This window comes from Plasmopara halstedii, assembly GCF_900000015.1.
Source record: "Plasmopara halstedii genome assembly, contig: Scaffold_1211, whole genome shotgun sequence".
NCBI classification, from domain to species: domain Eukaryota; phylum Oomycota; class Peronosporomycetes; order Peronosporales; family Peronosporaceae; genus Plasmopara; species Plasmopara halstedii.
In genome coordinates, this window is record NW_020188126.1 from 514,165 (window position 1) to 526,280 (window position 12,116).

The following is a 12,116-nucleotide window of genomic DNA, read 5'->3' on the forward strand; positions in this document are numbered from 1 at the left end:
AAGATTTCGACCATTGCTCCAAGAGCTCTTCATCGTCGGCAGCGGTTTCGCCAGGGGCTAGCACCACAGGAACTGTCCGCATCGAGGGTAAAGGAGCGCCTCCTCTTTTAGCACGAAGTCTATAGCGGTACATATCTATTAGGATTTCATGTGGTACTAAGAAGCGAGCTCGGGGAGTTTTTCGTTGGTCTAGCTTATTTTGTGTTGTGGCCGGGGGCCGATCACGTAAACGCCCAATTATCGGCTGATCGCGTCCTTCACTTCTGTAGCGGGATCCGTCGAGCAAAAGCCGTATTCCACATGAGGACCGACTCTGAATACGAACTCATGAGAGACGCCCTGTGGGCCGCCTGGAGCGCGACCGAGCCCTCCTCTTCTTTTCATCCTGGAAAGAGATGTATCCGACTCGTAGTCGACCTCCTCCAAATACTCGACGAGCCCGTGGCGGGCGCGGTGTGCGGTCTTAGTTGCCGAGTGCTTGTGATGCGCTTAATTTGAAGCCGCGGACGTGCTGTCCGAAGTTGCATCACTTTCAGGAGACGAAGAAGACTCTGCCCGCGGGCGCTCTCGGAACCAGCGAGGCTCAGTATCTTTCGTGTCCTAGACACAGAGCTAGTTGAGCAACGAATGCGTGCAGAATATGTTAAGGACGTAGAGGTGTTTTAGACCCGCGAGCCTCGTACGAGGTAACAATTAAATGTGAGATGTGGGTATTCACAATCTTGATGGGGGGAGTGTAACGGGGTTGCATGTACCCTGGTATGAAAGGGTGATTTACATAAGATGGTGTGACCACACAGTTGTGTGTCTATACCATAACAAGAAGCCACTACGTGGCTGGACTGCAAGTAGTTATGCATTTCAATTAGGTTTTGCTATTTAATTTGAACACCTAAAGTTTTAGATATAGGCAGCTTTGCCGCAAATAAAACAAAGAAATATATGATACATTTTGGGCGGAAGAAAAATTTGCCTCGGGTTAAGGCTGTAATTACTCTTAGTAAGCGAATTGTGATCCGCTGCACTGGTACTGGTTCTAATATAGAGCGTAAGGTCATCGACCTTAACTTAGCTTCCTCGAAGCGAAAGAGCTACGGCGGCCCCGTCGCACACTCGCTCGCGTAAACCTGGGAACCATTGAGCTCGACTTGTTCGAGGTTCACTAGAACTCATTTTCTGTAGGCTGGTCTGCGACCTAAATTCAATAATTTTCGATTTGTTTGTTCCTGTGTGAATATGTGACCCTTTTTTTTGCTTAAACGAAGACGGGCAGGGCGCAGATGCTGCCAACGATATAATAATTACGAGCTCTACGAGGATGGTCGGCAGTTTAAAGATGTCTAGGTTCGCTTCATCATAACTGATTATTTGGCGCCCTCGTTCTCCGGCACTCCAATTGGCGCGGAATTGTACTCCAGATTTCATTTAGCACCCACCGCGCCCACGAAGATGTTTAATGGACGCGGACAGCCTTGGTGCGAACCATACTTGTTCATAGACTCCCCGTGACGATAGACCCGGTTACTGAAAGTCTGTCATCAAAGCAATGTGACTTCCAATGCTTGGACTTAGTCTACCATGAGTCGCTTTCTTGACGGGTCAAAAAAAATTAATTGTACCCGGCACGTCACATTAGACGGTGCTAACACCTGCAACACCCACATTTACAATGCTATGGAACACTCTTCTGCTGAGTATCAGTACTCGAGTGCCCAATAATGCGCGCGACCTTGTTGTTCCAACCGAAGCATGGCCCAATCATGTAAATTGTAATCTCTCTTGTCCAGCGCTGATTCTGTTGGGCTAGACACTGTGTATGCGCGGTCGCATGGTATGAGTTGGGTTATGTTCCTTGAGTTCGCAATATATAGATGGTGAATGCCTTCAGTCTGCCTCCGGCCCCTCGACCGCCAAATTTACACCTTTTCGAAACTGACCCAAACAAACCACAGAGAGAACAGTATTATTCGAACTCGGTTGTCGAGTTGGCAACAAGTGTCTTCAATGCAACGGGTCGCCGTGCACCTCGTAAATATGAAGCTTTGACGCTACAAGACCGTTTTAGTATACGCTCAGAAGATAGATCCGAATGCTCCACTTAGGAGCGGCCGAGAGCCTCTCTAGGTAACTAGGTATATTCATCGTATTTTTCATATTTATCATTATGCTCACCCTACATTATTACTAAACACGTTTTGTTATGCTATCTATATGATACGGCCTGCATATAATAAGGGTGCCAACAAACCCTCCTGTCCATCATCCTCAATCGGATCTCAGATCCGGGATCTGTACAAATCGTGATAATCAAAAGTGTCACTTTTCTGCTTGAAGATGAGGGACAACAGTGACAATAATACTCCATGAGACGATGGTGTAATATATAAAAATATGGTACATCCCCGTAACAGTCAGCGTGGCCGCATAGTTGATAAAGTGTACGATGAATGCACTTCTTGGACACTGTCGACGAGTGTATAAGGCAGATCGATGCCAGTCGACCGCAATTGTCGACAGATGCAAGCGGTCGGATGCCTGGCTTAGTTAGCCATACAGTATTCTTCATTATAGCATTTTTCTGGTCATTATATAGTTGAGTCATGATTGGATGTAATTTGCAGAATATGACAATTGAAAAAAAATCTTATGTATCACCGTCTCCTAATTACGCGGCGATCCGTCAAGCTGCGTTGTCCATTCTCGCGACTCCTAAGTAATGAAAGCAGACGCCGAATCCTGTGCGTTGACGTTCCTGAAAAATTAGCTGAGGATTCGTGCGTCCAGGAACTAGTCCAGCGCGGTCACGTGGTGGACCAAGTGCGTGCCGCGTCAGACGAGTACCTGTCGTCAGTGGTAAAGGATTATGATGCGCTTCTAGTAGCGCCAGGCACGAAGCTCTCGCGTAATATATTGAGCGTGGGTGCAAGGCATAATTTGCAATTGGTTGCTGTTCCTGCCACCTCCATTCCCAGCGAAGACATTGATCTCATGGAAGCCACTAATCAGGGCGTGATGCTACTACAGCTAGAGTCGAAACAGGTTGGTGACCGCTCGTCTGTCGAAGCAGAGATTGGATTAAGTCTCTTGATCCAGCTGGTCCGTCATCTGCCTCGTAGTATCGCCTGCATGCGCTCCGGAACGCCATTTGACCGGCAGGAGTTTGCTGGCACAGAACTAGCTGGCAAGAGCCTCGGTATCGTAGGCATCGGACAAGCTGGACGACGAATGATAGATCTGGCTCTTTCCCTTGGACTACAAACTCTAGGATTTGATCCAAATTTGAACCAGGAAGCAGCTGAACTTATGGGAGTCAAGAGCGTTACCATGGACGAGCTATACGAAACATGTGACTTCATTACTTTTCACGCCCCATTGACGGCACGGACACGCGGTATGTTTGGAGATGAAGCTTTAGAAAAGTGCAAATTTGGTGTCAAAATTATATCGGTGGCCGAGTACAGGGGTAGTCATGGGCTGTTGAACGCGGAAACGCTGCTGCGCGGTCTCAAGTCAGGAAAGATCAGTGGTGTGGCCCTCGATCTGCTTCAGCCAACAGGACGAAACGATATGGAGCTACCACCAGCGTATGAAGAGCTTATGAAACACGAAAACGTCATCACGAGTGTTCATGTTGACGGTTTGGCGTCGGATGATACGCTACTAGATCGCAAATACCGACTTCTGGCAGAAAATGTTGCTGATGCTCTGGCTCAGCGATATTTTCGGGGTGTTGCAAATGGCGTATTTCTGCCGCTAACGCTATTATCAGAGATGAGGCCATTTCTCGAGCTGAGCGAGTCTCTGGGTCGTTTCGTGCACCAGCTCACTCATTCTGCCGACCCAAATTCTCAGATCACGAACGTGTTCCTGGAGAGTACCGGTGGATTACATATCGACATAACTACACCACAAGCTCGTCAGGCTTTGCAGAATTCATTACTTAAAGGTATGCTGGAAAGCATACGTGGACATAAAGATATTGAAGAGAGTGAAGAGTTACCCACGGTCGGTCTTTTAAACTCGTCGCTGCTTGCCATGGCGGAGGGAATTGACGTCCGTCAAGGTGATTTGAAGACTGACTCGACGCGTCATCTGAAGAACAGCGTGGCTGTGATGGTAGAGACGCAGAACAAAGACCGCCTTCTCGTGAAAGGCAGTGTCTTTGGCGAGGATCCGCGTATCGTATGTGTGAATGAATACTCCGACTTTCCGGCGTTCCGACCGGAAGGCAACCTGATGCTTTTTAGCAATGAGGATGTTCCGGGTGCTATTGCTGGAATCCTAAGTGAGCTTACCAAGGCAAAAATCAATATTGCCAATTTTGGTTTATCTCGTCAGAACAACGTTAAATATTCACTTGGTATTCTCGCGCTTGACTCGATGCCCTCAAATGAAACATTGGATGCTTTAAAGGATTTACCCAGTGTGCGTAGCGTTCGCTTTGCACAGATTTAAATAGTCAAGATGTAGGCTCATTAAGTTCTTTGCTTAGTCCAAGTCTCTCGCTTGGATTACCAAATCTAGGGTAATGCCAATAAAACAGTCTTGTGATAACTTGAGTATTATGCAGAAACAATAGTTGATGTCGGTGGAACAAGCTGCGAAAGGCATCTTTCTCTTTTCTCAAGAAAAGCTATATAAAGTTGCTTCTTGTCAGTTGAGGTCTGCAAGAAGCGCTTCATCGTACTGTATAGAAATGGACTCATCGACTCTTTCTCGTGCTGTGCATGTACAGATAGCAAATTATTCGACACGATTATGCCCAGCAGCGTAAAGTGCCTCACATTCTTACCTCATAGCAATACATCAAAACCGACATTGAGAATGAAAAGAGAGCAACCTCGCCAAATTTAAAGCCCACACAGACTCCATGATCGTTAAGGATCATTGCCAAGCTGTCCAAAGCGCGAGGCAACACGTATAGGGCCAACTCTGTTCAAGTGCACTTTGTATCAGTATACTTCTCGCCTTAAATTGAAGTAATGTTGGTTACCAGAGCGTCGGCTTTTAGGTTCCAGAAGAATTGTCGTTGAAGCTCCCAATCCAGCCAAGTAGTAGACAAAGCGATGGTCTTTGCTGACAATGCGGCGGTGCACGCACATAATGGACAAGTATAGCGTCACGAAGGACGCTAAAAAGCAACTGGATCGTGTTGCATTAAAAGTTGAGCGCGCCAACGTCCGAAGTGGCGTTTGCAAGAAGCTCTTAAAGTGGATGACGACGCCTGGCACGGTGAAGAGCGACATATACAATGGGAATGTCTTTTGAAAGGCGTTTTTGAAGCACAAAAGTGCACCCACCACACACGATTCAGCGCTAGCATGCAAGTGTTTGCAAGGCACGATATCAGCTGGAATTAAGTAGTTTTTAGAAAGTTCCACGTTCCGATCCATTAATCTTTGGGAAATAGCAGGACTCATGGAACTACTGCGATTCATTAGCTGCACCATATCCCGCGTTTCTTGCTTCAACGGACTTGCACGCTGGATAAATCTAAAGTACGCCAAGGGTAGCGTTGTTGGTCTCATTACATACGCGTACATGACTTGCGCACTCGAGAGAGCAAATAGTAGCAGGTCGCCGTATTGCCAGTCACTACCCCAAAAATGCCACCGATTATGCCTTTTGGCCGTATTATATCCACATTGCAACGCTCTAGTAAACATATACAGCGCCAACGATCGACGTTTTCTCTCGTCCACAAATCCCAGCACCAGAGCTGCAATAGCTCCAGAGCCCAAGGCTGAAATTTTGTCAAGCCTTTCCTTATCTTTAAATCGATTCTTACGCACAACTCGGCGCAAAATTACGGGTAACAATGCTCTCAATGCTCGGTAGCTACCTGTAAACCAGCCTAGAAACATACCAAGCCGTACGGCATCAACGCGAAAGTGAAGGTGTTTCTCATCTAATATTTGTGGCAGGTTGGTCACTGCTTTCCACCGTTGTCGTTGCAACAATTTAAAGAGGCGCAATAAGACCGCAATACCTGCACGAATGTTGTATGCCAGCAGAAAATTACTCGTGCCGAGCCGCAGCGCCTCGAGCAGCTCTTGACCTAGCATCTCACTTTCATTGTCTTCTTGCTGCTCGCTGATTAGGGTGCGTGCCGCCAGTTGCTCGCGGGTGATGCCTTCACTTTCACACATAGGATCATCGTCAGAATGGCTAAAAAGACTTATATCCGATGCCGTCACGTGCAGGTTGGAGGCAGTTGACGGCAAGTGTGGCATCTGTGTTTACGAGAATATAAACTTGATTCTTGCATCAGCAAATCATTATGCTGTAAAATTAAAGATCATATTATAAGTGACGTCTTAAATCTTTCGGCAAGGTCGAATGGGAACGGCAAAAGGCAGCGCCAATGCATCTTCACTGAAACTGGGATGATGAATGGAGTTGAACTTAGCGACGAGACATTGGGAGCCGATGACGTTCGTGTTATTAAAGCAGGTGCCATTAGCCTCCAGAACCTCGTTGCAGAGATATGTTCATATGTGTCGCATGCTCAAGTTTGGTCGTTTTGTATCTGTTTGGCCTAGCTTTTGTAAAATATATTGTGATGAATATGCACCAGGTGTTGCTCGATCCATCTATTAACAAAATCAATCAAAAGAAGGTCTAGTTAAAGTAGATGAGTTTTATTTAAGCGACGGACTTGCAGCACAGCTGCACAGAGGAAGCTCTGTTGGTAAAATTTTGCGATATCAACACACAGAGGACGTCTTATCTAGTAGATCCCACGACCACTTCTTCACGAAGTCTAATCGTACTCATCAGCACCTTCTTCAGCAGGTTTGGTAGTGGGCGTTCCATTTTTGCGTTCGCTTCTCTTCTCTTCGTAGTTACTGTTATAATTATTTGTTCGTATTCAATCTGAATGTTTAACAATCGGATCAACATTTACTGAAGATTTGTTGTATGTAGTCGAAAAGCAGTTGATAGTGTGGATTAGCGATAATAACGTAACCCTCGTTGTTCGTGACGCAACTACTGCAAGCTTGCGAATATGCAACTTGATTTAAGCTCGAGCGTGATCATTGACAAAAGCTGCAGAAGTTGCTGCATCAATATTGTTTAGTACCACTTTATAAAGCATAAAACTTAAGGCTTAGCTGCAGTAGGCATGACCTTATAATTATTGCAGATATCACAACAATCCACTCGGCATCTCCTCTAATGAGCTCATCAAAAGATCAAAGATAATACTTACATTGGTAAATGGCCAAAATGACTACCCCAAAACAAGCATGCACACAGGTGGTTGACATGAAGACCTATTCATACTTGAATAAAAATCTCGGTGCATTATGCTGTCAACAAAACTTAAATTCTAATCAAACTGAAAGAACTTAACCATACCGCGCAAATTCCGCGGACCATCCACATGGAGCTGGCATAAAGTCGGTCAAGCTTAGGTTTTGCAAGGATGAGTCTGAATTACTTGTATATGTATTTGCCTACAATATTAAATATACAAACTCACTGTTTTCCGTTTGACATTGAGAATTCTGTCGAGACTTCATGCATGGCAAGTGTATTCAATTTTGGCCGGTCGTGTAAGTCTTTAGAATCCAGAGTCTTCCGGGGACATTAAGCTGATCCATCAAATCGTGACACTGGCTTGGCAAGTCATTGAACTCGGTTATGCAAAGTCGTCCACATCTAAAACGGTTCGTAGTATATCTGTTGTAGTATATTTACCACTATATGTCAAAAAGCTTTGAAGGCGTTTATTGCCTCATTCCATAGGCGTACCAACTCTAGACTAAACTGCGCGGGAGTACTTTTATCTTCTCAAACGTTAAACGTAGATGTTCTAAATGAAGAGTTCCCAAAGCACTTAAAAGCTTACAAATGCTTCTTCAGGCTCATTACACTGTTTGTGTGGTACACACTTGGTTACTGATCAACTTAGTTAGTTTGGTACATTTTAATTCCTACATTAGTTAAATATTAGGATTAGGATATAACCACCTACAAAAGCGTTACACGTACCCTGGTATGAAATGGTGGGTCACACAAATGGTAAACACACAATGGTGTGGCTAAAACGTAACAAGAAGGCACCACGTGGCGGGGCTGCCAGTAGTTATGCATACAAATGAGGTTTTACTATTTGATAAGGAAAACCTAGAGATTTAGATATTGGCGGCTCTGCCGCAAATAGAAAGTTTCAATTGTGAACGGAAGTGTATATTTGCCTTAGTTTAAGTTTGTGGGTATTCTTGTAGGTAGCGGATTGCGATCCGCTACACTAGTACTGGTTCTAGTATAGAACGTAAGGTCGGTGACCTTAGCTTATCTTACGGCAGCCTTGCTGCACATGGTAGCACTTGTTGGTCAATCAACGGCTAGATTTTTATGACTGATCCTCTGTGAGGATTAAGCAATTCCCTTTTTTATCCCAGGGCATGCAGGACGGGCTTAAAAAGCTGATGTCTCTGCTTGGCCATATAGGCGCGCAATAACTTGCTTCGCAAGGACCTGAAGCGATAAGGTCGCACCTAGAAGCGTTTTCTGACGATGAATGCTCTGCTAGAGCCCCCGGAGAAGAAGATGTCGGCGTCGACTGCGTCCACCACCGTCGACGTCGGATGACTCCCCCCCCGACCCAGACCGCTCATAGAGAGCGTCAAGACCTTCGAGAGAATCTCCTGCTCTGGATGTGAGAGGCTGAGATGGCCAGGCATTAACCATGCTCCAAAACGAGCAACAGCGCGTGGCGCTAGCTATCTCCAAGCTTGGAGGTCGAGCACGAGAATGGACACTAACGTGCGGTGCTTCAGTTGAAGCCGCGTTCCCCTACTGGAAGGAACTAGAGCGTCAGCTTCTGTGAATATTCACGCCACCTAATCGGGCGTATCGCGTGAGATCGCATTTCCTTACTGCCCGACAGGGCAAGAAGGAGTTGGTGGGCTTTTAACTTTACATTTAACAGGTATTTCATCTCCAAGAGAGAGCTCTTATAGACGGGATGGCAGCATATCCTCCTCCCGAGGCGGTTGCAGTGACCATCTTTTTGGTGGGCCTTCGCACTGGCGTGGTCAGAATGAGTGCATCCCGCGTGCATCCGTCTTCTTTTGAAGAAGCGGTGAATGTGGCATTTGATGCTAAATTTAACTCTAAGTCGGCACGACTTGGTTGAAATGCACACCCTCAGAGCTAGTCGAGCGGGCCTGAGCCGATGGATTTCAGCAATGCTGAGAAAGAGGGTAGGAGAGCTCCGAGCTGCCGGGTAGCCGACGGTATTTTGTCTGTGGAGACACCCGTCGCCTTTGAACTAGTTTTCCTCTGCGCAAGGCGCGTCGTGATTTATCAAACTGACGTCCCGCTTTTCACCAGTCTTTTGGTTTGTCGCGAGGAAACGAGAGCACCCAGCAGGCGTGGGGCGCCCTACTGGGGGAGAACTGTTTTCTGTTGAGCCTCAAAGAGGTAGAGGGCAGCAGGGCCCAGTTCCGAAAAGCTACGTGTGATTCATCACGGAACGTGTGTGCAAGCCGGGCTTGCTGGTCATTAAGCGACCGCGAAGGGCTTTGATGAGCCATGGAAAATTCGTATTGATTCAGGTTTGTCGGGCAATGATACTCGCCGCTTCACGATTGACGGATGTCGGTTGATGCTGGGGTGCTGGAAGTGTAGTTGAGTGATACCGTAACTGTGCGCTTAGCGATGGGAACTTGTGTCACTGTGCTGAGATCCCTGTGGACCTCGGTGTCAAGTTTCTTGACTTTGATAGCGTGGAATTCTGTCTAGCCTTAGACTTGTGCAAGGTGTGATCTTACGCTTGCCATGGCATGATTGAAACACCATGATCCATGGATTGATTGGAGGTCAAAGATCTTGAGCATGTCTCCTAGTGAAGCTTTGGTGAGTCATGAACCAAGCTCTGCTGGGAAGCAGAAGCGCTATTGGTCCGGCCACTGGACCGGGACAGTCAATGTGTTGGATATCTGAGTATCCGAGTTATCAAACACCGAAGGCATATCAAACAGGGGTCCCTAGAATGGCTCGCAGGATATACGTGGAGTAGCACCTATCCCACTGACAACTACTCAAGTGCCGAAGCAGTTGTTGCATGCCAAGAGTGACATGGTTGCCAAAGGCCGAGGCATCGGAACAAGGCCCCAGTGATGAAGGTAGAATGGCACGTAGCCCACTGAGCTATGATCAAGTATCAAAGCGTTCCAAGAGTGGCATGGTCGGACGAGGTCCGAGGTATCGAGGGCGACACCCCAGTGATGCGCTTGGAGTGGCACGTAAACTCACTGAGCACTGCTCACGTTTCGAAGCAGTAACTGAATGCCCAGAGTGGCATAGTCGGACGAGGTTCGAGGATTCTTTAAGGAATTTCCTTTGGGTGCGCTTGGGGAGGCACGTTATCCATTAAGCGAAGGCTGCGGAAATAGCAGCTCTCCGTCTGATGTCGTTAATAGCATAAAGTCTCTGATGGAGCAGGGAGTGGGGACACTGGACGATGCTGAGTGCGTGGTCCCACTGGTCTCGACGAGACGTAAAACCTCGATGGAGTGGAGACGGCGATGGCGTATGTTATCTGCAAGACACAGGGCGTCGACTCTGACCCAGGGTGCGGCTACGTAGACGATAGCGTACAGCTATACACCCTCGTCAATGGTATGACGGGGGAGAAATCCGTCAACGTCACCCTCGAGGCTATTTCGCGATGGATGCTCCTGTTGAGCCCGACAAAATGTACTTCGAAGAATTCAGCGGTGCCTTGAAGGCAAGCAATTTAGCGGAGGTGGTCATTATACGACCGATCGAGAAAACTGACCCGTCGTCGCATCTAGATGAAGCGGTCCAGGATGACCTCAAGAGGATGAAGTGGTCGACAATCCTGAAGGGCCCCTCGAATCTGTACTATCCCTTGGTAAAGACATTTCAAGACGTCGTCTCCACAGCCTCGCCGTCGGCCCTACCTCCGGACATAGGTGTGCATCATGAGATTGACCTGGTTCCGGGAACCAAATACTGCGTAACACGCCAATGGTCCCTGCCCAAGGAGCAGTGTGACGTCATTGACGCCTGTTTCCGTGCTACCTAAACCCTAGAACATCCACAATTCACATTTAATTATCACCTCATACGAGACTCGCGTGCTTGAGACACCGTTGCGTCCTTAAGGACATCTTTGAAAATTCTCCGTTCAATGAGATCTGTGTGTATCACACAAAAACACCCAGCCTAGCTGGTTCCGAGGGCTCCCGCGGGCAAAGCCCTTCTTCTTCTGCACGTGGTGGGCTTTACGGACAACACATCTCAAACCCTTGGCAACCGAGCGCCTCTCACCGCGCCCGCCCCGTGCGACCAATTTCCTCGTCGAGGATTCGGTGGAAGTGGACTACGAGTTGGTTACCCCTTCTCCAGCAAGAGAAGACGAGGAGGATGAGGTGCGCCAACGGCGCGACGTGATCCCAGATCAAACACCTCTCGACTTCCGGGGAAGTGGTATTATTACGGTCGCCTCGACGAGGCATAGAAGCAGCAGGTGGAGGCTGTCCACAGGGCGGCTATCGTGCGCTCGTTTCCATTTTTAGTCCTGGACCCTCGTGTGGAAGACGGACTCCACTCGGCGGGTCCCGCTACTGAAGCGAAAGACGCAATCACTCGACCGTTACGCGTCTACGTAGTCGGGCCCCAGGCTACTACACAAGCTGACTTTGACCAGCGGGAAGCTCTCCAAGCTCGCTTTTTGGTACCTCGAGGAATCACAATGAATTGGTATCGCGTTTGACTTCGAGCCCAAAGAGGAGCCTCTCCTGTACCCGCAATGCGGACCTTTCCTGTGGACCAGTCCCTTGCAAAGTCGCTGCAGATGATGAGAAGCGCTTTGTGCGACGGGTGTAGCGGCACCAGGGTTTTTCTTCGCTGTCTATCTTACAGCGAAGCCGCAAGGAATTGGATGCGCGCGTAGAGCGCCATCTTCGATTTGAAATTGCCAAACTCAAGGCGCAACGCTGTTTTCCTGCGTACTGCCACCCTACGACACATGAAATTATCCATCACGCTCCCGCGAGCTCTGTGATTTCTCACACTGGTGAGTCTACAACCACAGCAGCTCAGGTCATAGCTTGAGCTCAGCTCAGCCCCCCCCC

General features: G+C 47.8%; 2 protein-coding genes across 2 annotated transcripts; one reads left to right on the forward strand and one right to left on the reverse strand.

Annotated features, from left to right (window-relative positions):
* Positions 1-2,646: 2,646 nt before the first annotated feature.
* On the forward strand, positions 2,647-4,455 carry PHALS_00786 (phosphoglycerate dehydrogenase; the record flags this gene model as incomplete). The annotated part of the gene is made up of 1 exon (XM_024730518.1): positions 2,647-4,455. One exon carries the CDS (start codon positions 2,647-2,649, stop codon positions 4,453-4,455), a length of 1,809 nt encoding a protein of 602 aa, XP_024580787.1.
* A 107-nt stretch (positions 4,456-4,562) lies between these two features.
* Positions 4,563-6,233, reverse strand: PHALS_00787 (Uncharacterized conserved protein; the record flags this gene model as incomplete). The annotated part of the gene is made up of 3 exons (XM_024730519.1): positions 4,563-4,721; positions 4,793-4,932; positions 4,994-6,233. 3 exons carry the CDS (start codon positions 6,231-6,233, stop codon positions 4,563-4,565), a joined length of 1,539 nt encoding a protein of 512 aa, XP_024580788.1.
* Positions 6,234-12,116: the final 5,883 nt, after the last annotated feature.